This window comes from Grampus griseus (assembly GCF_964374135.1).
Source record: "Grampus griseus genome assembly, chromosome: 5".
NCBI classification, from domain to species: domain Eukaryota; kingdom Metazoa; phylum Chordata; class Mammalia; order Artiodactyla; family Delphinidae; genus Grampus; species Grampus griseus.
This window is the reverse complement of record NC_138998.1, coordinates 75,860,995-75,886,626: the sequence shown is the minus strand read 5'-3', so window position 1 is coordinate 75,886,626 and position 25,632 is coordinate 75,860,995. Positions and strand designations below refer to the sequence as shown.

Below are 25,632 nucleotides of genomic sequence, written 5' to 3'. Positions count from 1 at the left end.
TTTGTCTTTCTGTGAATGTGGTTTTCATTCCACAGGCTGCAGGACTGTCGCTCTTCTTGCTTCTCTATATATGTGTTTAATTTTAATTTTGATTCAGTTTTCTGTGGATAATTTTAATTAACACTTGACGATGAGTTGAGGTATAGCAAATTAAGCCATTCACTTTGATGTTTGGATTTCATGGTTTCCAATCCCTGGAGTGCCTTCAGAGTTGGAGAAGCTGGCCTGCAGTGGCTCTCCTTCTGTGCTGCACCTAGTATTTTTTATTTAATATGTATAAGACCATGCAGTAAAGAATAGTATGTTGACTACCCTTAGAGACAAAGAAATCTTATCTTAAAAAAATGTAAACATTAATAACATATTTCAGATAATGGGCACAAAAATGATTCAACTGAGATGTCCACCTCTGGCTGTGATAGAGTAACAGTAACTTAACTACTTTCCTATGATAAACAACTGGAAAACTAGACAAATACATATCATTAAAGGATTCCAGACATTGGATTACAGGCAACATAAAAATGTGATCTCTGAGAAAAAGAAAATAAATGACTTAAGTACTATAATTGACCAACTTCTTTTCAGAGGGACGTTCTGAACACTGGAGCAGAAAGGGGAATACCAAGCAAGGCAATCAGTTAAGCAGCATTTCTAACTGTAAGTCCATTGATCTCCCATTATACTTCTCACCCAAGGGTTACGACTCTTCTAAGCCACACAATAGAGCTTCCTGTTACAATATTCCGTATGCTCCCCCTGTGCCAAAGCCCTTCCCATTATCTAAGGATAAGAAAAGTCTGAGTGAGAGGAGGGTGCAGCAGCCAAAGAGAGGAGAGAGATGCAATCAAGGTTTTGGGTACAGGAGAGCAGAGATGCATTCGAGGCCTCAGGTTAACGAGGGCACAGGTGCAGTCAAAGCCTCTGGTTAAAGCATACAAAGATGCAATGACACCTCAGGTGGAAGAGACAGACTTGGGCCATAAGAGTAGCCATTCTAATCGTCAAGTAGAGCAGGCAACCAGGATTAAGCACAGCATATTGGAGGGGAAAAGCCTTTGGGAGAAATAAAATGATAACACCTAGCACTGAAAGACTGCTCTGAGAAAATGTGTAAGTCAGGACTGAGAATTCTGCAATTATTAATGAGGACACTGAACCAAGAAGCAAGTATTTCCAGCCCAGATGGTGGGGGATGGGACTGGCAACGTGGGACACACGTGGCAGGTCCAGCCAGGCCCAACATGATTCTCCTAACAACACCGGTCAAGGGAGAAGACCTGGCACACCAACATCAGGGCCCATTTTGTGCCCTTAAAAGAAAGAGAATGGTGTGTCACAAAAATCCTATTTCCAACCTCACTATTCATCAACAGCACAGAATACATAAATTATGGAACAGTAAAACAAAGTAACACTGCAGTGTTGGTGAAAATTAATCACCAAGTTCTATAGACAGACACTGTATATCTTAAAAGCAGGGAGATTACATTTATTAGAAAAAAAAAATACCAGCTCAATCCATGAGTTTATACTGACAGTGACAGGATCAATGGATTCCACATAATGCCACCAGTGTCTGGGGACAAACAGAACCTGAAAACCAAACAAAAAATGGTTAGCACAAGAACAGAACATTTTATTTTCATGTCAGAATCAGATCTTAAATGAAGCTGCTAAGGAAAAAAAACAAACTCAAATGAATTTATACTAAGATTGTAATACGAAAGGGAAACAAGAAAAAAACCCCACAATCCTTTTATTCCTTTTCTTAAATTAACAAGTTGCATGTTCTACAAAGGATATTACTAGCTTCTCCAGTCTCTACTCTCCTTTATCCTGGACCTTCTCTGTCTGCATCCAAATCTTAGTAAAGGATTCTGAGATTGCAACTTTTCCTCCTTTCCATCACATAATAGTTGTATGAGTTCTGAGAAAGGGCAGAAGTAAACACATAGGACATAGTTTCAGCCTTCTCAAAGTCTAAAATCTAGCCAATGAAAAAATAATATATAGAAAAGTGGTAAATCACTTTTTACCACTTATATAATTTATAAATTATGTAAGTGGTAAATCAGAGGAGGGGACACTGGTGCTAGAGACCTTCAGAGGTGGAAGAAGCAGGCATGCTTCTAGGGAGGTCAGGGGCAACCTGGATGGAGAAAGTGTGATTTGAACCAGGACTAAGAGAGAATGAGGACATGCCAGGACGGAGAAGTGGGCAAGGGAGGTGGGACTGTCGAGGGACAGCAAGTAGGCCAGTCTTACTACTGCAGAAGGAGTAAAGGGGAATAAAGTGGGGGATCAGGTTAGGGCCAGTGGAGGGCCCTGAGTTCAGAATAAAGAATCTCAATTTTATCCTGTAGGCATTTTGAGTTGCTGAGAAGTTCTGAGTAGGGGGATGGTTAAAACAGTGACATTGTGGGAGAGTCTGGGAAGGACAGGAGATTCTTGCAATGGTCCAATTATTAAATTAAATGTTAAGATTTAAATAGGAAGATATAGCAAACAAAAGCAATGGGCAGAATCAAGAAGGACTGTATTTATCCAGAGTCATTACAAGAGTCTGTGGAAGGCTGAGTACAGCAGATGGAGATGATCTGAAGCTTCCGGGCTTCAGATTTAGGAAAATGGTGGCACCTGCTATGGACAAGGTGGAGATGGGAAGAGACCTCCTTTTAAGAGAACTAAAGTGAAGTGAAGTGGACTAAAAACGTCCACTTCAGCCACTGGGTTTAGTCATTAGGAGGTCATTAATGTCCTATCATAGAGTATACTTTCAAGTCAAGTGGTAAGAGAGAGAGCCAGTTTATGGTGGATTCAGGAAACAGCATGATATAAGGAAGACTGATACAATAGACAGAAATACTCATTCAAATTTGGCTATTAAAATAGAAGAAAAAAAGAATTAGCAGCCACTTCACACCCACTAGAATGGCTATAGTTGTAGTAATATAATAATAATAAAGGAAAATAACAAGTGTTGGTGAGGATGTGAAGATAGAACCCTCATAGATTGCTGGTGGGAATGTAAAATGGTGCAGCTGCTGTGGAAAACAGTTTGGCAATTTCCCCAAAAGTTAAAAAACACAGAGTTATCATATGACTCAGCAATTCCACCATTACGTATATACCCAAGAGAACTGAAAATATATGCTCATACAAAAACTTGTACTCAAATGTTTATAACAGCATTATTCATAATAACCAAAAGGTGGAAACAACCCAAATATCTATCAGCTGTTTAATGGGTAAATAAAATGTATATCCACATAATGGAATATATTCAGCCATAAAAAAGAATGAAGTGCTGATAACATTCTACAGCCTGGATGAACCTTGAGGATAATTATGCGACGTGAAAAAAGCCGGACACGGAAGTCCACAGACTGCACAACTGCACTGATGTGAAATGTCCAGAATAGGTAAATCTATACAGAAAGAAGACAGAAAAGTGGTTGTCAAGGGCTGGGGGGGATAGGTGAATGGGGAATGACTGCTGATGGGTTGCGGAAACTTAGTGAAATCGTTTGAGCTAGAGCACTCGAGTGTAAAGGAAGCAGGAAGAGCCAGTGAGAAGGGAGCAAAAGAAGGAACACAGGCAGGTCAGAGGGATAATCAAAGGAATAAAGTCTCCTTAAGAGACTAAGAGGGCCTCCCTGGTGGTGCAGTGGTTGAGAGTCCGCCTGCCGATGCAGGGGACACAGGTTTGTGCCCCAGTTCGTGAGGATTCCACATGCCGCGGAGCAGCTGGGCCTGTGAGCCATGGCCGCTGAGCCTGCGCGTCCAAAGCCTGTGCTCCGCAACGGGAGAGGCCCGCATACCGCAAAAAAAAAAAAAAAAAAAAAAAGAGAGACTTAAGAAAACCTTGCAAATGTTACTAAAATATCAGACAGCAAATGCCAGTGTTGTAAAGGTGCTATTCCCCACTGGTTAGCAGCACTAAGTACTAAACCTTTGGAAATGTTTCAGAGACAGTTACAAAAGTAACATCCATTCTTGCTTAAAAGCAAATCATTCTCAACAAATATTATATGGTATCACTTATATGTGGAATCTAAAACATGATACAAATGAATTTATATACAGAACAGAAACAGACTCACAGACATAGAAAACAAACTTACAATTATCATGTTTGGTTATGCGGAAAGGGGTAACTTAGAAGTGGGGGATTAACAGACACAGAGTAATATACATAAAATAGATAAGCAACAAGGATTTACGATATAGCACAGGGAACTCTATTCAATATCTTGCAATAAATTATAATGGAAAATAATCTGAAAATATATATATAATTGAATCACTTTGCTGTACACCAAAAACTAACACAATATTGTAAATCAACTATACTTCAATTAAAACAAACAAACAAAAAACCCTAAATCGTTCTTAGTTCATTCTGCCTTTGTTGGCCCACTAACTGGATGCATTCGAACCTGTGTTTGTGTGTCTGGATTTTATCGTGGTTGAACAGATATTAATTGTGAATAAATGTTCCAGAAATGTTCAAGTACTCATGCCTTGACACCTTCTCTTAACCTGAATAAAAATAACTGAGTTTTGGGCTTCCCTGGTGGCACAGTGGTTGAGAGTCTGCCTGCCGATGCAGGGGACACGGGTTCGTGCCCCAGTCCGAGAAAATCCCACATGCCGCGGAGCGGCTGGGCCCGTGAGCCATGGCTGCTGAGCCTGCGCGTCCGGAGCCTGTGCTCTGCAACGGGAGAGGCCACAACAGTGAGAGGCCTGCGTACCGCAAAAACAAAACACACACACAAAAAAACCTGAGTTTTTGGATCTTCCTCCACAGGCCATTCTCCTCTTCACCAGCAGGAGGAGCTGTGTTCCCTCTTCCCATCTCCCTCCCATGACCTGTGAAGCAGGGATTGTGTGTGAAGCCTATAGCTGGGGAAGCTACATTCCAATAGCAGAGCAGCAGGGAAGGAACCATTGTCATTTGTATTGATAGGGAGGCACGTGGCATAAAGACTTGAAAGAAGTTATAGCTGGGGTGTCCACTGACAGGTCACCAATGTTTTAAAGCTCCCATTACCTGTCCGGGGCTCAGGGTAACCATATGTCTTCGAGCCTTCCAAAATTGAGGAAAACGTTTTAAATCAGGATTGACAACATTGATTTTACTGAACACGCTAGATTCCTCATAAGGGATTCTAGTTGGATAAAGGAAAGGAGTATCTTCAGGAGGAAAGAGATGCCATCTTTTCCTAGTTAAAAAAATAAGATACAAGTTAGTACTCTAAACTTGAGACAAAACATGTAAGAAGGCAGCAGCTAAGTGCTCAATTTCACTCATTTTCATTCAATCCATAAAGGAACACAGGAACCGCAGGGGTCACCTGGCCCATCTCTCACTCAGGGCTGGAATCTCCTCTGCAGACACCTGGTAAAGGAAGGGCAGCAACTAGTGGGTATCTCATGATGCCCTGAGCAGCCTCTTTGCAGGGACAGGCGCTCCTTTGTAAGATCATTCTTTCTTATATCAAATCAAAGTCAGCCTCCTCATAAACTGTTTCCATCCTTGAGTCTAGAGCTCCCCAGAATAATCTCTACCCGTTGAAATCTCTGGATTCCTCTCTTATGCAGAGCAACCATTCATCCAGAGTAACTACCCACCAAATCGTTTCCAGACTTCTCCCTATTGGGGTTGTAAATTCCTTAACCTAAACATTTGTTAAGTTGACCCATTAAGGAAGAGAAATGCACGAATGATGCCACACAACTAAAAAGTAGTATAATATAGGAATTTTCAAAAAGAAAACTGTAAAATGTTTCAGTCACTTTAAAATTTTTTGAAAACTGGAAGTGATAAACCTTAACTCACAAAACACTAGACACACCAACACTCTGAGCCAACAGAGCGAGGACATCTGAAGCAAAGGAGGGAGAAGTGTGAAAAAGGAAGAGACACAGACAGACAGAAATATACAGATGGGGAAGCAAAGAGAGAGGGAAAAGAACCTAGTTCTGAGACAAGCCCTAAAGCCCTCTAGTGACCCCTGACAGTTACAGAGGGGCTATCATGTCTTTTCAAAACATGTCCTTTCAAAAGAGCTGACTGCTCTTCTCAAACTAGGAAATATAAAGTCTTATTTTGCCTTAAAGATGATAAAGCTGCTCCCTCCCACTAGACCTATGACTATGACTAGTTTGGGAGAATTTTTGGCATTTAGGATGTTCAGAACGTTAGAGCTGGAAGGATCCTTAAGAGATCATCAGTCTAATCTTACATTCAAAGAAGTGGAAGAGGGAGTCAGGGTTTGCTCAGTGTCATTCACTGGGCTTGTGTTAGTGGTGGACCCAGTACTAGGTCACAGATCTCCAGACCCCTGCACTATAGCTGTGTTTCCCAAAGGAACAGCCATGATGATAACCATCCCATACAATTTGCTTTGCTAAGTTTAAAATGTAATATATTTGCATCCTTGTGTTCTTAATCATAAAAGGTAGTCAATCATCATGTCATCCCTGGCTCAAAAACCTCTTGGTTCTGATGCTGAAAGAACAGAGAATAAGCAGTATTTGCCTGGGCATTAAGACCCTCAGGCTCCACCCTGCCTTTCCTACTAATCCTCTGTCTCTAATGCACAACTTACACGGACAACTCACTGGGGCCTCTATATACCCCACGCTTTCCTGGGGCTCTGCTCATGCTGGTCCCTTTGCTCCTCCCACCTGTGTCTTTTGAACATTCACCCACCCTTTGAAACCCATCCCAAATGGCAACTCCCCTCTGAAATCTTCCCTAATCTTTCCAACAGGAACATTTTCTCTTCTCCTTTTCAGTTGCATGGCTCTATGAAACCTTCCTCAAGGGCATGTTCATTCTGCCTAGATGTATCACAGCAATCCGTGGGCTTCCCTGCACTCTAACTGTACATACACTCTCTTAGGGCAGAGAGGTGTCTTACTTGTTCACCTCTGTTCCTACTGTAACACATGGTATCTGCACGGCAGGATACTCAATAAATATTTCCTGAATAGTTAGTTATTTTATTACTCCAGAGCTATATGAGGCCAGAAAATATGGTCTACGACAAAGTTAAAGTAAAGCTATATTAATTTTATATCACAGAAAGAACCCACGTATTTTTTGGTAATGTTTTCCCAACTGAATTTCTTTGGCTTATTTCTCCACTCAGAACACACGGAAAGCAGCTACTTAAAATGATGCCCTCTCTAACGAAGTTTAAGGTTCAGACTATTAACTCTATAAGGGCAGGGACCAGGCACACTTGATTCACTGCTGTAACCATAGTGCATTAATAATGTACCCAGACGTTCTAGGCTGCTTAATAAAGACCTGAGGAATCCAGGAGGAACTATCTCATACAGTTTTATAGTTTTCAAAGTACTTCACACGTGGGGGGAGCAGTTCAAAGACGGTAGCAGAGGAAGACCCTGAACTTACCTCCTCCCACAGACACAAAAAATACACATGTGCATATAGACCAGTTCCCTCTGAAAAGAACCTGAGAACTAGCTGAACACGTGCTCCACAATGAAGAATAAAAAGGACTAACTACATCGAGATGAGCAGGAGAGGCAGAGAGACACTCCCGCCAAAAGCCCCAGCCCCCGCGCGGTGGCACACAACAGGAAGGGACCTCACCAGACAAGGCTTCTCCCGGGAAGTTAGGGGCTGGCACCCCACATCAGGAGCCCCGGCCCCTGGGATCTATACCACAGAGATGAGCCCCCGTAACAGCTGGCTTAGGAAACCAACAGGACAGGTGTCCAAGTGTCCCCAAGTGCTACATGAAACTGAGACTCCCCTCGTAAAGGGTTCACGTATATCTCACTTGCCCCAAACCCTAGCAAAATAACAGCAGTTTGAAAAGTGTTGAGACTACACGTGAAGGAAAGTCATTTAGAATCTGACAGTATCCACCGAAGGGGTGGGAAATGATGGAAATGCTCCCCCAGGATGGAAGCACTGGCAGACGCCATTGTTGTGCTCCTCACCTAACCTGCAGGCACAGGTGGGCAAGCTCGGATGCAGGGGCGAGCAACTGTGGCTCTACCTTGCCACAATGCTGAAGCCAGAGAGCTCCAGTGACCAGAGCACTTCCCCAGCCCTGGAGCTGGCAGGTGGGCACAAACGGTCCCGGCATTCTCCTGCTCCCTAGCTAAAGTCTGTGAGTGTGGGAGGCTGCAACACAGCCCTGGCCCCTGGCTGGGGCTGGTGCACATGAGCAGTCACAGCGTTCTCCTGCTCCTGAAAAGCCAGCACGCGTGCACGGACGAGGCAATCTCATGCCGCACCGCTGAAGCCTGCGGGCACGAGCCGTCATCGTTCTCCCACTGCTCTCCTAAAACAAGAGAGCAAGTCCCACCCCCTACACTCTACAGCTACTAACGCAGACTCGTACGTTATAGAGCTAAGCAGACAACTGTCTGGCTGAACAGGGAGTGTACTCCTAGAGTTCTAGGATCAGCTTGCTGACAGTAATCCTGACCGTGGCTGAGAGACACAACACAGACACCACCGTCTATATTGTTCCCCTTATCTCACAAAGGAGGAGACTGAACCAGAGGTTAAGAGATCTGCCCCGGTCATGAGGCAGGCTGACAGGATGGAGCAGGGAGTCCTGCCCTCTACCCGACACCCATTCCTCTTCCTGTGCAACACACAAAGACAAAGACACACACACACACACTCTCTCTCTCTCTTTCTCTCTCCCTCACGCATGTGCATGCACATGTGCATTACCTTCCTTGTACCTGGAATACTAGGTTGCAACCATAGGTGTCCAGATGACAGGGTGTATGGGCCCCCATGGAGCCGATCCACAATGTACTTTCCTGTCCATTTCTTCCAGGAAACCCAAAGTCAGACCACATCACATCCTGTTTTGAAAATAAAGTCACAGTCCATCAAGAACCAACCAACTCTGTTGTATAGGAGTGTTACCCATTTTCACTTACACATCTGGTTTTGGGCACTTGGAACACTCTCTTACAGAAATTGCTATAGATGGAAGAGGTCAGGTTTCCAGAGCAATTCAAGAAGTCTTTTTAACCAATAACATATCTGAATAACCCCACTAATAGTAGTTATTCAACAAATATTTACTGTCTGCCTATAACATGCCTGGCACTCTTCTAGAGCATGTGATGAATCAATGCACAAAATAGACAAAAACGCCCACCCAAATGAAGCTTACATTTCAGAGGTTGGAGACTGACAATAAACACTAGACACAGTTATGCAGATATATGGGGGAAGTGGCTCAGGCAGCAGGAACAGTGACTGCAATGGAAATAGTATTTTTTTAAATCTCTGAAGCTTAACTCAGGAATCCAAAAAGGCACATTCCCTCTAAGCAGTGCAGATATTTTGAGGCCTAAGTAATGTACTAACTTTTTGCACTTTCAAAGACCACATGAAAGAAGGCTTCTCCTAGGTTAGTGGAGTTATTTAAAATTATAGATGCTGGAGCATCTATAGTAGTTCATACCTACTAAACTGGAGTCTCCAGGTGGGGGAGACACAGCATATCTTTTGAAATACTTTTGCTATGCTCCTCAAGGTCATTAACTCTTTAAGTGTAAAGAACTTGAAAAAGAGACAGCACAGTGCTTTCAACTTGGCACTCCTTATGTCTAGTTCTGTGGACAGATCCTACCCAAGTCAACTACTGATCCATTAAATACCATCTGGTCCAGTAGTTCTCAAACCAGGCTCCCTGGCATCCCCTTAGGGCACTGGGGATAGCAGCAAAGGCTCTTTCTTTCAGCAAACTGCTCTGCTTGATTTTATTTAGGTTTGAAGAAAGGGTGTTCCTGCTTTTAAATAAAAGTTAGAAAACTATGAACGTAGTTTGACATAAACTCAAATCCATGGAACTTAAGATATGTATAAGCTGAAAAAGAAAAAGAACACACTAGTGAACCAGGCAGGAAAGTTTTGCTTTATTTTTTATTTTATGTGTTTTGAATCATGAATTTTTCCTTTTGAATTTTAAAAAACAAAACAAAAAACACCTCTATGTGCAGAACATGGTCCTAAATGCTGACACTACTCAATATCTTCAAACTATTCTCTTTTTGGAGGCAAAGCATTAACACTACTCAAAGAGAAAGAGGATTTTGGAGAGACATTTTTAATGGATGGTTTTAAGGAAGACTAGAAAAAGCTTTTTCATTTTTGTTTTGAGTGGTAAAAATAGAATATGCGCATATAACTAATATCTGTTATAAAAAGGGGAGTTTTTGCAAGGTCAGCACTATTGTAAATGCATATGGCTCAAATGCAGCAGCTCCAGGGCGTGGCAGAAATCACGTCCCCTCTGGATATAGCCCATATGCTCCATGAAGGGAGCTTACCTCTGTTTTCCCAGTGCCTAATATAATACCTGGCTCAGGTTAAGTGCTTAAAACCTTGGCTGCTTGGGAGGGAAAGAAGAATCTGTTGGCTTATTATGGGTAAATGGTTCAGGTCAAGAACATTTCTGAGCATCTATTACATACCTGGTATGATGCTGAATGTTTGGAATATGAAAATTAATACAACACAGGCCCTCCCTTCAAATCTCATAATGGAAGATAGTCCCATAAATGGACCCTTCCGATATAATGCAGAAAGTGCTCTCACAGCAGTGAGCAGAGAGTGCTCTATGATCACAGAAGAAGGGCTCCCAGTCCAAGCAGGGAGCTTAGGGAGGCTTCCCATGAACCTGGTCCTTGTTGAACAATTCACCACACCTCAGTTTGGAATTTAACTAAAGGTAGATGAAAGACACGCAATATAAAAACAAAAAATGGGGATCTGTCTTACCTAAGAAGAGGCTGGTTTAAGTGACTCTTAATCTTCTTACAGATACACCCCTTTGGGAGTCAAATGAATGCTGATATCCCTCTCCTCAGAGAAATGAACACACACGCACACGTGAGCGCGCGCGCGCACACACACACACACACACACATACATACACACACACAGTTTCACATACACTTTGAGGGAGTCGGTGGACCAACCCCAGGTGAGAAACTGTTCTAGAGCACTACTTCAGAAAGACTCACAGAAGGAAAGTTTTTCTACTAGGTCGGGGGGTGACTATATGAAAAACTGACGTGAGGCTTCCCTGACCTCTTACCTAACACAGTAATGACTAAAAAAGGAAAAATTATTTTGGAATGATTAGATCAGGGTGACCTAAACTTCAGCTGCAAACTGGCTGAGAAAACCAGAGGGTGAAGGGTTTGGGGGCAAGTGGCAGAGAGAAAGTCAAAGTAAATTTGTCAGAAAATAGATAGCACCGAGTGTTACCTATTTTGGCTTTCTTTCCCCACAGGCTCTTGAGAGTTGGGATTTCTTGCCAATTGAGTTCAGCTATCTACAGGTAGTCAAATCTCTGAAATGAGTGCAGGCCCAGGAGGAATCTGCGTTGGGTCTTGCTAGAAACAAGTGACCCTGTTAGGCAGCCACATCGGTGAAACTAACACAGGTGACTGGCGGGGTGATCCATCCTGGAGTCTATTCCCACATCCACTTCAAAAGTTGAAAAAGTCTTTAGAAATCGTCTCTATCCATGGAATTCTATTCTACATCATCCCTGAAAAGAGCAAGCGTCTGGTTGATTGCTTACTACAAAATCAATATTTGCTTTCTTGTAACTTCCAGAAGAAGGTCCTAGATTTGTTTTCCACAAACAACAGGTTTATGTTCTCTTCTGCCAAAAACTGTTGTCTTTAAATTATCTGAAAAATGGTCATGTCTTCTCCTTTATCATTTTTTTCAAATATCTAGACTCAGTAGCATTAAATATTCCTTCCAGTTTCTCTCCTCTTGACTACCTTTGTCAACAGCCCTCTTAAAGTCTGGCTCTCAGAATGAACGCCAGACACAGCCTATGTAGTTCCTTGCGTATGGGTCTCAACATTCCATGATCTGGACATTACACTATTAATACACTGTCAGACAGTGCTTTTTTTTTTTTTAAAAAAAAGCAGCTGAATTATACCATGGCTAATCTAGGCTTAACTGCCTTTTTCTTATGAACTGTTGTCTAGCCATATCTCTTCATCCTTGATGTTACAGAGTTTAGGAGAAGGCCATGGGACCCTACTTTTATCCCTCTTAAATTGAATGTTAAGTTTCTGCCTGGTGCTTTGCAATGTTTAAATGAACCTACATACATGACTCCTAAACCTTCATCTCCAGTCCTAGCTTCTCTTCTATTTACGACTAAATCTATATTTTCAACTGCTAAACATATATTTTCAGCTGCTAACTATCAGGTTATTGAATCCATATGGTGGGACAGGCCCTGATACTAACATTTTCTTTGTATCATCTCATTTAATCCTTATGAGATTGAAGGTAGTTATAGCTACTGTACAGGTGTGGAAACCGAGGGACAGTTCTGTCCTTTTGTTAAAAAACATGGAGACATTTTTGGTTGTCATAATAAATAGGAGGGGGGTGCCTTGGTATTCAGTGGATGGGGGTCAGGGATCCAGCTCAACAAAACAACAGAAGTTTTGTATCTTGCACAATTTTCATAACACTGAAAAATCTGATTTTAGTTACCTGAGATTAGAGCTCTGACTCTTTTTTTTTTTTTTTCTGCGGTATGCGGGTCTCTCCCGTTGCGGAGCACAGGCTCCGGATGCGCAGGCTCAGCGGCCATGGGATCTTCCCGGACTGGGGCACGAACCCGTGTCCCCTGCATCGGCAGGCGGACTCTCAACCACTGCACCACCAGGCAAGCCCCAGAGCTCTGACTCTTAATTTCATATATCCTCAAAGGACTTTTGCACGGTTTTAACACATACTGAATTTTCTAGAAACACAATTACTAAGTAAGTCGAGGGAGGACTGTACTTTGTGTTCCTGCAGCTTCATCAAGAGTTGTTCACCGTTTTGAAAAATTAAGTCACCAGCAGCATTGAAACTCATATGATATTTGATTTAGCAATGTATACACCAATATCAGTCTGTGCTTGTACTGTCTCATCAGGGTGACTCTATGTGTATAGATACAAACATACTCATTTAGCCTCATTTCAAAATGTTAAATATAAAATATTGGAAATATTCTATGGAATTTTATCTTAACTCTTCAAAACTGAACCTTTTCCTTGTAGGTAGGTACAAGCATCTGATTAATTCATTATGTCTTCTAGTATAGAGATGCTTGAATATTTACACATTAAATCACATACTTCTGCTTAAATTCTCCTATATTTTATAGCTGGGGTAGTTTAATAGTTTTTAAAAATTATTTGTGGAAGTAATTATATCACCTGCAAACTGCATTTCAGAACAGTAAAGGGGTTGCAGGTTCTGGTATGAGACTATTGCTACATTACCTCTCTACTGCGCTCCCAGCATGGGCTACACACCTCCCTGCCTTTGCTTCTGCTGTTCCCTCTGCCTGGCTGGTCTCCTCGCTGCCCTTCCCACACCCCAATTCACATTTCTCTTTCAAGACCCAATGTAAGTTTCATGTCCTTGAACCCTTCCACACTCCCCACCGCAACCCCTTCCTCCCCTGCCGCATGCAACCTGGTCATTCTCTCTTTTGGTCTCTCTCTCCCAAAGAACTTTGATTCTTTGCCTGTCTGACCCATTCTCCTCAAAGCAGCAAAGAGTGATCTTAAAATATTAAGTCCTGTCCCCCCTTTGCTCTGCACTTAGAATTAGATCCAAATGCCCTCTATCATGGGCCTGTATGACCAGGCCCCTCTCACCTCTCTGACACCTCTAATCCTCTCAGTCTCACTGGCCAGGCTTCAATCACAATGGCTTTCTCTCTTTTTTTCCAAAAAGGCAAAGTCTTCTCACATTCAAGGGCTTTGAACTCTGCTTAGAAAGCTCTTGACCCTCCATTCACTTGGCTAGCTTCTCATTTTTTAGGAATCAGGATAAATATCACCTCCTCAGAGAAGGCTTCCCAACTTACCCTTTTAGAAGTCCCTCTGCTGTACTGATTTTGGCCCATTTTTGTTTACTTCATAACAGTTAGGACAATCGGTTAGACTCACTTGTCTGATTTCACTATAGAATATGAGCTCCCTGAGGAGAGGAGACCAAGGCTGTGACTCTCTAGCCCTAGCACAGTAGTTGAAAAACAGGTGTTTGTAGAGTGAATATACAATCATGCACATTTTACAGTTATTTTCTGTCTTTTGAACATATATTCACCTCACAGACCCCAGCAACTGGCAGAGTCCACAGCACACAACAGAGCTTGAATCTAGTTTCTGCATTCATCTACTCTCAGCTTTGGCTTCATGTTTTTTAATCAGCTGGAAGACTTATTACTCTGCTTTGCCTTTGGAATTTTTTTCTTGGGAAAATACAGGTCTGGTGGGTATGGTCCTGGAGCTCCTTGGTCATCCCAGGCCCGTGCCCAAGTCTAAACAATTCTCCCAACACACAGTGGCTGACAACAGCCACCTGCGACAACCTCACAGAGAACTCAGCGAGCTCCCCCAGGGTCTGCAACATCAGAGGAGGCGCATCCCAGACGACAGCGTGCATCAAGGTTGGGCCTGGTTTCTGGAATAAATGGACTATCCATTCAAAATCATTATATGTTGGCTTTGGAGGTCCACTTAATCACACACCTGGACTTGACTATGTTGTTATGTCTTCTAGCGTAGTTATTGAGCATTAACACATCAAAATATATGTTATTATAAATTACTTCCTCGAAAATTCTCCTTTATATTATGGGTAAGGTATTTTAACAATTTAAAAGAATTACATGTGTAGGTAATCGTATTATCTACAAACTGTTTAAAGGGAGTGCAAGATCTGGGAGAGTTGAGAATCACTGCTATAGCACAACTATTAGAATCAAAAACTACTGACTGATAATATATGTGATATGCTAATAGGGGATGGAGCCTCAAAAAGTGTAAGGCATAAACATCTCTATTATCAAGAACTCTAAAATCCAGTTGAAGACACCAACTTGAAATAACAACATAAACAAATCAATTACCCCCTCCCTAATATGCCAGAAGGCAATTCCATCATGATCACACAACTGTACAATAAATTAAGAGGTCAAGAATGCTTGATATTTGCTTTTGTCTTTCTCTGTCTTGATCCCTCAATAAGTACTAATGCATTAGTACTTAATCGAGAGATATGAACTTTGTGCTTTTCCCTTCCTCTCTTCAGTGAGACGTATAGCAGATTGCTAACCTATCAACTTAACCACTAAATAAAATGACCATCAATCATCCTGCCCCAGGGATCTGGCCACAGGGGCCCCCCCTTGAAACTGCCAGCCCTATGGCTGCCTAAGAAATCCCTCTGGCTTCAAAATCCTCTCTCCCCAGCTGACAAGGGCATTCTTACCTATGCACTAAGGATGGCTGTACAGACTCATTCTGGGAACCCTCCCTTTAATGCTGCAATTCTCTCTGGTCCCTATACTTGCTGCCTGCAGAGGCCCTGGAATAACTGTACTTTTTGTAGAAATTGTAAATCTTCCTTCAATTTTTCATGTCCTTCCATGAACAGAGTGTGCCATAAACTGCCTACTTTTCTTAATATCTCATTCCCAACTTTATTCAGACAGATAACGTGCCCAGCTAAGAGACATCTGTTTTCCAGCCTGCCTTGCAGTTCAGTGGGGCCATGAAACTAAATTCTAACCATTAAGCAAAAGTTGTTGGATGGGACTTCTGGGACAGTTCCTTAAAAGAGAGGCAGAGAGCCGGGAGTACACGTTTGTCCTTCCTTCCTCCTTTCTGAAATACAGTGTGATGGCTCTCTTGGAATACAAGATGGCTTTGAGGATGAAAGCCACCTGCTAAAGACAGAGTAGAAAGACAGGAAGAACCTGGGTTCTTTGGGATGACAAAGCCTCCATTCCAGCTCCGGCCAGTGTACCTCCAAACTTTCCTTAGGTGAGGAAAAAATTCACCATTATGCGTTTAGTTAGGCAACTTCCATTCTGGGATTTCTGTTACAAGCAACTAAGCCTAACCCAAATTGATTCAGGAGGTTAACCCATGGAACCTTGTCTTTCCCCAATAATCTCATTCTGTCAGAGCCTTTATCTTGGGTTTGCAGTTATGCCAGTCCTAAACCCTACAGCAGAGAAAGATATCCTTGAAGAAATATGTCTGTAGACACTTCGGGGTGAAAGTAGGGAGAGTTTCATGGTACTATTCTTTGAGCATATTATAAATACACTAGGCTTCCCCAGGCTAGCCTGGAGAACTAACCGCCAAGATCTGCATTGTTCCTCCAGGAAAAAAAAAAAAGTTCTGAGTCCAAACAATTGATATACAAATAAAATGTGTAGAACACAAGCAATGAAAATTACAAAAGACAGCAAAAGAGTAGAAAGAACCAAAAGGTCTTGATAATCAACTCTTTAATTAAAAAATAAGACCACAGTTATTATGGAAGTGCTAATGTAGGGCTGCAGTACTATAATTTAGTAGTCCATTAGATACTCTAGTGGTTAGGGGTAATTCTAGAAGACAATATCACATGTTACCCCAGTACTTAAAGGAATTAACCAGGAATTCAGCCCTGCTTTTTCATCCTCCCCCACAACCAACCACAATGGTTTCCTATCAGCCCCAATTCCTGGCTTCTTCCCAGACATATTCTGGGAAATTTATCTGCAGTTTAAAGACACCTAAGAGAGGGACTTCCTTAGTGGCGCAGTGATTAAGACTCCACGCTCTCAACGCAGGGGGTCCAGGTTCAATCCCTGGTCAGGGAACTAGATCCCACATGCATGCCACAGCTAAGAGTTTGCATGCTACAACTAAGAGCCAGCGAGCCACAACTAAGGAGCTCTCGAGCTGCAACTAAGGAGACAGCCTGCCACAACTAAGGAGCTCGCCTGCTGCAACTAAGACCCAGCGCAACCAAATTAATTTTTTAAAAACTATTAAAAAAAAAGAGAGACACCTAAGAGGGATGGAAATAACAAACTACAGTGTTTCAAGACCAAATATGGCACAGCTTCTGTACAGAATGAGAGTTATAAGCAAAATTCATCATTTACTCATAGTTGAAAACTGGCTGGCCAAAGAAAATGAACTTGCTTTATAACACAAAAGTAGTACAGATACTTTATTCTCCTCTTTCCTCTGGATGGTTCTGCCTTGTCATGATGTCCTGAACATAATATGTAATTTATAAATAATAATGGTTTTATTTCTTGTGTACATAGAGTGATCATATTTCCCAATAAAAAAACCAGGACATAAAGGATGACAACGCACTTTTGTGCTACCTGTGAAGATAAGAGTTAGTTGGGGAGAAACTGCTTAAATACCAACATAAGGAAATATTTAGAAACAGTATATTTTCCACTGCCTAGTTTTCTTTTTAAATTAATTTCATTGAGGTAAAATTTATATACAATAAAACATACCCATTTTAGACTACAGTTCAGCAAGTTTTGACAAATGTATATACTGGAATAATCACCACCATGATCAAAATATGGAATACTTCTACTACCCCAAAAAGATCCCTCTTACTCCTGTGCTTTCAATCTGCCTGCCTCTACTCTCAGTCCCAAGCAACCACCGATCTACGTTCTGTTATCCCAATATTTTGAAACTGGATTCCTTTAAGTACACATAACAGCAATGAGGATGAGTTTTAAAAATTGCTTAATAAAATTGTCTCCAACATTTTAAATAAGAGAATCTAAAAATCTGGTTGTAATTTTAAAAGTTCAAGAAAATGTATATGCTTCAATCTTCTTGATTATATATAATATTCTAAAACTATTGCAATCATTTAAATGACAAAATAGTGTCAGAAAAAGTACTAAAGTCTAATAGCACATTTTACACTTTTCTGTCTTAAGGCTTGGCTCCACATTCAACTTTAAACTCCCACGGGAGCCAAGTCTTTTATTCAAGTTGGCATCCTTGGTACCTAACACAGCACAACGAATGTTCAAAAATTGCTGAGTTACTGATCTAGGTGACTAGATCTAATTTTATGCTGAAACTAAGTCGCTCCTAAACCTGTTCCAATTAACAAGTTAAATAATTGTTGCAGACTCAAACACCATTTAAAAAATGCTGTACAAGCAACCAAATCTTCCATAATTTTACAGGTTTTTTAAAAAATTTATTTTTGGCTGCATTGGATCTTCGTTGCTATACGCAGGCTTTCTCTAGTTGGGGCGAGTGGGGGTGCTCTGCCTTGAGGTACACGGGCTTCTCATTGCAGAGGCTTCTCTTGTTTCAGAGCATGGGTTCTAGGCACGTGGGTTTCAGTAGTTGTGGCACGTGGGCTCAGTAGTTGTGGTTCACAGACTCTAAAGCACAGGCTCAGCAGGTGTGACGCACGGGCTTAGTTGCTCCGTGGCATGTGGGATCTTCCCAGATCAGGGCTCAAACCCATGTCCCCTGCATTGGCAGGTGGACTCTTAACCACTGCGCCACCAGGGAAGCCCAATTTTACTGTTTTAACCAAAGAACTTAAGAAAAACTGGTAATAATACAGAATAGTGGCTTTTTTTAAAGCCTACCATTACCAGAAAATAATTCATTCTTAATTTGTTTACCACTAAAAAATGGTATATTTTGAGTTGGAGTGTTCTCAGAGCCTAGATTTGGTGTGAGCTAGTATAAGCTCTAGGCTCTGAGAATACCCCAATTCAAAACTATTTGTTCTTTTACCGGGCTGTTTGGGTGACTTGTGGTCATGGTTAATTGGAGTCTATCTATCATGTTAAAAGTTGTCTCATTCTATTTATTCTCCATGCCTAGATCACACACATAGGAAAACTGAATATACATAATACTATAATGAACTTACATCTGAATAAAAAAAGAAAAAAAACCCCAAACAAAAATGGAACTTTAAAACAGTATAATTAACTATAATTACTATGTAAAACTTATAAAGGATAAATACTTCAAACAGCCCCTTAAATGAACATTATAAATTAGCAAGTACTTAAGGCCCTTTTCCCCTTGAAAAAATTACCTCAGGTAACAAACAGAAAAGAGTTAACTCCACCCACAGATAGGCTTGGATAAATACCCAAATTCTTACATTCCAATTTGCCTCATCAGAAAGCATCATGGGCCATCAAACCCCTTTAAACATCACTACACCACCTGGCTCAATTTCAACATACTCTCATAACTATGTTATAAAGCCCAGGACAGGCTAGAACTAATCTTCCATGTGCTGCATTTTGAGATTCTGTGTCCTGGTGACTTAACAAGGCCCCTGACTCTCAGCAGTCAATCTGAATCACAACATAAAATGGCATCTACCTGGGAAATGTTCTTGGGGCAAATCCCTTTTGCTATATGTTGATTCTTAATAGCTTCAATTACGATGATACTTATAGACGATGATAAAATGTAACACCTGTCATTCTTACCTAATGAGTCAGAGATAAAGAAATTTTATGGTACTGTCACAAATTCCCTACCTTCCTCACAAAGTAGAGAATAAAATGTTCCAAATAGATGCTTTACTTAGATCAGTCAATGATATGACGTATAGCTAAACGAGGCCAATTTCATTTGTCATATATGAAAGTCAGTTAAGTGTCAAAATCATAATTTTTGGCCAACTTTAAGGCTACAGGATATTTTCCAATAATACCACTATATTTACCAGTGTATTTATCAGTATATATAAATATTACATATTTATCACTGAATGAATTTAAGTAGAAGCTGTAAGTAAAAACTTATAAAACTCGTTAGAAGGCTGAAGAGAGCCAAGAATTTCTTGTCAAGATTGAAAAATGCTACAATTGATTAACTAGAAGCCACAGAAAACTGGACAAAGGTGAAGGTGGAGTTTAAGTTAAAACACCCTCTGAAGGGCCCCTAAAGACCAAATAGCAAAACAAGAAATGGTAAGACTAGGGGAAAAAAAATACACTTATGTAATCATTGAAATACCCATTATGGATTCAGCACTATGTTAGCAGTTTGGGGGAATAAAAAATTATACAACATAGTCCCTGTTCCCAAAGAGCTTACAATGCTGTTAGAGAAACAAGTCATAGGCATTCTATGTCACGCGCCATTTAAATAACAATCCAAATAAAACATACAGGAATGAAGGCAAGGAATGGATGGATGTAAGTACGAGTGGTTGAGAAGGCTTCATGGCCACGGATCAATCTGAGCCGGGCCCTAAGAAGTTGAATTTTAATAGGCAGAAATTGAGAAGAGCATGAGCAAAGGCCAGAAGACGAGAGAATACGGTGGTCCAGCACTCTGCAAGGAGACTACTCAGGGACACATGCAGAGGAGACAGGTCATGTCAGTCATACTGGGGAGAGTCTTAAATGCTATTATCCTTACACAATTTAAAGGCATGAAATGTCTGTGAATATAATTAACATATTTAAATATTTTCATAAGAAACTGTTTTGGAAATAATTAGAGGAGGAGTCAGAACTAGAGGAGAGTAATTTCAGAACGGATGATGTAGACCAGAGGTTCTCGAAGTGGTCCACAGACCTCTTGGGGGGGGGTCTGTGAGACCCTTCCAGAGGATCTGTGAGGCTGAAACTATTTTCATAATACTACTAAGATGTTATTTTCCTATTTCACTGTGTTGACATTTGCACTGATGGCACAAAAACAATGGTGAATAAAACTGCTGTTGTCAAGCTGTGGAACCAAAGTGTACTAATAGCATTGCATTCTTTTTTTTTTTTTTAACAGCCTTATGAGGCATAACTGATGTACAATAAACAGTGTATATTTAAAGTGTACAATTTGATGAATTTTTTACATACGTATACACCTGAGAAACCATCACTACAATCAAGATGACATTTTGATCATGTCCAAAAGTTTTCCCATAACCTTTTGTAACCTCTCTCTACCCCCTCATTCTTACATAACCACTGATCTATTTTCTGTCACTATACATTTGTTTGCAAGTTCTACAATTTTATATAAATGGAAGCATATAGCAAGTACTCCTTCTTCATGCTAACACTAACCAAAGGCAAACTAAACAAAGCAGACTTTGGACAAAGTAGACATCAGAACAAGGAAGAACTCAGGAAAGAGAGGATCATCACATCTTGACAAAGTATCAATCCATTAAGAGGACATAATAATCCTAAATGTGTACGACCCTAAACTGTTACTAGCTGCAAAACAAAAACGGACTAACCTAAACTGAAAAAGAAATAAATATGCAATTATAGTTGAGAAATTTTAATACCTGTCTCTATATAATGGGTAAAACAAGTGTACATAAAATCAGTAGGGATACAGGGGACATGAACAATCAACTTAATTGACATTTATAAAAGACAGAAACAGCAGAATACACATTATTTTCAAGTGCCCAAGCTATCAAGATTGACTATATTCTGGGCTATAAAACAATAAATTTAAAAGAACTGAAATCATACAAAGTATGTTCTCTGAACACAATAGAATTAGAAATCAATAACAGAAAAGACAGCTCGAAAATCCCCAAATATGTGCAAACTAAACATTATACTTCTAAGTAAACCATAAGTCAATGAAAAAATCGCAAGGGAAATCACAAGAAAATATTTTGAATAGAATAAAAATTATCTTGGAAACTTGTATCTTGAAACTCATCAGCTAGAAAGCTTCCTAAAACTTAGAAGACTTTTCTGATGAGAATGGTGATGCTATTAACAAATGTCACTTTTTTTATAATAAAGTATACAAAGATGCATCAACATTTCGAAGATCTATATAGCTTAGGAAACCAGTATTTCCCAAATGGCCAATGAAAAGTATTACAAAAGATCCATTCCATGCAAGATAGACCAATGGATTTTACTGAAAGACTAGGAAGGGTTCATTGATCACGGATTCAGATTCTTTTTTTTTTTTTTCTTTTTTTTGGCAGGGGTACGCGGGCCTCTCACTGTTGTGGCCTCTCCCGTTGCGGAGCACAGGCTCCAGACACGCAGGCTCAGTGGCCATGGCTCACGGGCCCAGCCGCTCCACGGCATGTGGGATCTTCCCGGACCAGGGCACGAACCCGTGTCCCCTGCATCGGCAGGCGGACTCTCAACCACTGCACCACCAGGGAAGCCCATGGGTTCCGATTCTTGATTGCAACAAACGAACGTTTAAGAGACTACTCATTAGTGGTAGAAACAACCCAAATTTGGTGGAATATCAAAAAAATCCACAATTATCTAAAAAGGTTGCCAAAATGCTCCTCTCTTTTTCAGCTGCACATGTGTGTAAAGCAAGATATTCTTCATATACTTAAAACAAACCAAAAATCGCAAGACTAAATGAAGCAGACAGAAGAAACAAGCTGTCTTCTATTAAGCCAGACACTAAAGAGCCAACTATGTAAAACAATGCCACTACTCTCATAACATTAAAAAGAAATTTGGAATATAATTACTTTCATAAAAATGTCACTTAAATTCACATACAATGAGTTTATTCTAAATAAACATTTAAAAAATTATCAGTTTTAATGTTTAACTACCCACCGTTTTATGACAGACGGAAGAAGGCTTGAAACAATAAGTAGTAAGATTTAGTGACTGAATGAATTATAGTGGTAAAAGTAAAACAACTTAGGCACCTTTGATGTAAGATCACTTCATGCTCAGAAAACCTTGAGATAAAAAAATGATATAATCTTAATGGACTTGGTTGTTCATAGCAGATTTGCCTGTTCTAATCTAGAGAATTAATCACCGTAATGTGAGCTGAAGAAAACTCATTAACTAAAAATATCATATTTTATAAGGGCTCAATTAGAATTCCAGCACATTACCAAAAGGCTGCCTTTTATACCCACACTTAATAAATAGGACACGTTTCTGCACAGTGCTTCCATGCCTGGGCTGAAACAGAACAACTGATGGGGTCAGATTAGAGATTCACCCAAGGCAGAGTGAGCCTAGATCCAGCACAGACAGAAGTCCTTCATCCCAGCTGGGTAGTCCTCACAGGACTGAACGTATCCAGACCCCCTGCAGGCATATAGTGCAGTAGTTAAAGCTTGTGGAGGCAGACTGCTTAGTTTATTCTTTTCTTAGTTGTATAATTTCAGAAAAGGTTTAACTTAATCTCTTGGTGCCTCACTTTTCTTTTTTTTTATAAATTTATTTATTTGTTTGTTTGTTTATATGGCTGCGTTGGGTCTTTTTGCTGCCCGCAGGCTTTCTCTAGTTGCTGTGAGCAGGGGTTACTCTTCGTTGCAGTGCATGGGCTTCTCATTGCGGTGGCTTCGCTTGTTGCGGAGCACGGGCTCTAGGCACACGGTCTTCAGTAGTTGTGGCTCGTTGTGGCTTGAGGGCTCTAGAGCACAGGCTCAGTAGTTGTGGCGCACGGGCTTAGTTGCTACGTGGCATGTGGGATCTTCCCAGACCAGGGCTCAAACCCGCGTCCCATGCATTGGCAGGCAGATTCTTAACCACTGTGCCACCAGGGAAGCCCTCATTTTTCTTAAAATAGGGATAATTATTAAATCATAGGGTTACTGTGGGGATTATAAAGGAAAAGCACTTAGAAAAGCACCAAGTATGAGTACTTGATAAATATTACTATTACAGTGTTTTACCTGAAATATGGAGTAATAAACTACTAGTCTAATATACAGGGTTGGTTAGGGTATGAGAAATATTAATAAGATACTCTAAAAGTTAACTATGATATCTAAAAGGTCTAGGATTAAAGATCCATAGAGTAATCACAATTAAGGTTATTAAAAAAATTACCTCAAAGTTATCATTTAAAAATGAGTAAATAATAGATTTGGTATAGACTTTGGATTCAGAAAACATCTACTGAATGTTTTCAAAACCAATGCATTTCTTTTACTGTTGTGAGAAAAAAAAAGTATCCTCAACTAACAATTATGGGGCAAGTGATGTGTTTTTCCTTTTTTTTTTTTACAAAAACCAAAATTTAAGTAAAACATTAAAAAATTTAATAAAGGAAAGATACAAAGTATTGATAGCTGTATGATAATATTATAACTATGAAAGCACCAGCATCCAAACCTTCACTCAAAGTGAAAAAGAAAAAATATAAGCTGAATGGAAAATGACTCAAGAGTCCAAGGACAATCAGCCTGCATGAGAGGAAAGTCCAGAGGGAGAGTGGTGGTGACCGGCAGGAGAAGAGCAGGTGGGTGAACAGCCTCCTGTGATGGCAAAATATATCCTGTAGGGGCAGGATGAAGGACTCTAGAACCTTGACCTGACGCTGGGCAAGGCAGAGTCATTCAAACAGCTTTCTGGGACTACTCCCATTGCTGGCCGATGCCTAAGACACACAGAAACCAGAGCAGGGAGTTTCCAAAATCACCCCACAAACTGAACTGGCAGTTTGAGGTAGAAAACACTTTGAAAAGAGGATATGGTAGTCTGCAAACTGCCGTCAGTTATGTCAGCGCGTGGCAAAGAACGTCCACGTTCTTACTTCTGCAAGCACCCCCATCCTTCTGCAGGACTTCTACAGTCAAACACTGGGAGCCCAGCACTCTCTGCTTCGGGCCATAAACCTGTACTAAACACCCCAGAGCAGAGAGAGACGGCAGCAGCAGCCCGGAAGGCTTCTAGGATTCTAGGAATGCTTGAATGCTTCTTCATGTAATCAGCTTTGTACCTCCATCTGCCTCACTGACAGAACAAGGACTTAGATGTAGGTCAGGAGGAAAGGAAGTTGGACACACAGTCTATGTTTCTGATATACTCCAAATCAGCTCAGGTGCTGTTTAAAGGCAAAGGAGAGAGTGTGCAGGAAGTCTGGTGACTAGGAAAATAAGAAGGCTGCTCATCTTTGTAGGCCAAACATTATACTTCCTTTGAGCAAATCTCTGGGCTTGAGTAAATAGGATAGTCAAGACTCACGGTGACTACTTTACAGAGAAAAAGACAGTGAGGAAAAAAAGTACCAAGGAGATTCTAATTTGTGATCTTTTCTCAAGAACAAGTTACACTATGATTAAAAGAAATGTACTGACTTACCTGGAAAATATCTGTCTTGTCTTCAAATAAACTGACAAAATATTTATAGTCAGCATAAGCCCAGAATTTGGAATGATCATAGTCTCTAAATGGTCCAGAAATACTAGATCGGTCACAGTTCCAGGTCAGAAACTCTTCAAGTGTAGCTTCTACGTAACTACATGTGGTTTCAAACTGAGGAGCTGCAATGTAAGAGAACCCAACTTTAAATGTACATTGAACACAGTTTCCAAATATTCTTGTTTTCTTAAATGAGGATAATTTCAACCAGGAAGTATTAACAATTATTTAACATTAATTAGAAATTAATTATGTACTTGCTAAATAATTAGAACCATTTACAACACTTAACAATACTCTTGATTAAATTTAAAAGTAAAAAACACAATTTTAACCTTAAGATTAAAGACTACCCTTTCAAAAAAAACAAAAACAAACTACCCTTTCTATAGCCTGATGCAGTAATCCAGTGGAATACTTTAGTTTATCACTTCTCCAAGACCTTTTCAGGGGTCTGTGAGGTCTAAACTATTTTCATAATAATACTACGACAGTATTTGCCCTTTTCACACTTATTCTCTCACAAAAGTACGGTGTTTTCCACGGGCTACACAAATTGTGTTGATGTCACTGCTCCGACAGCTAGTGGACTATGTGCTTATGTTCTTATAGTTTTAAATGTCCGTAA

General features: G+C 40.5%; 1 protein-coding gene across 3 annotated transcripts in view; it reads right to left on the bottom strand.

The window, feature by feature from the left end:
* The window catches only part of HSPBAP1 (HSPB1 associated protein 1), a 49,836-nt gene that overhangs the window by 4,987 nt on the left and 19,217 nt on the right, over window positions 1–25,632 (bottom strand). For 2 of the 3 annotated variants that reach the window (XM_082654413.1, XM_082654414.1), the window contains exons 3-6: window positions 24,945–25,126; window positions 8,735–8,871; window positions 5,057–5,228; window positions 1,513–1,596 (exon numbers count right to left, since the gene is read on the bottom strand). In XM_082654413.1, the coding sequence (XP_082510539.1) occupies window positions 1,513–1,596; window positions 5,057–5,228; window positions 8,735–8,871; window positions 24,945–25,126 (575 nt within the window). The remainder of the gene's footprint in view (window positions 1–1,512; window positions 1,597–5,056; window positions 5,229–8,734; window positions 8,872–24,944; window positions 25,127–25,632) is intronic. The other variant, XM_082654415.1, reaches the window with a different exon arrangement.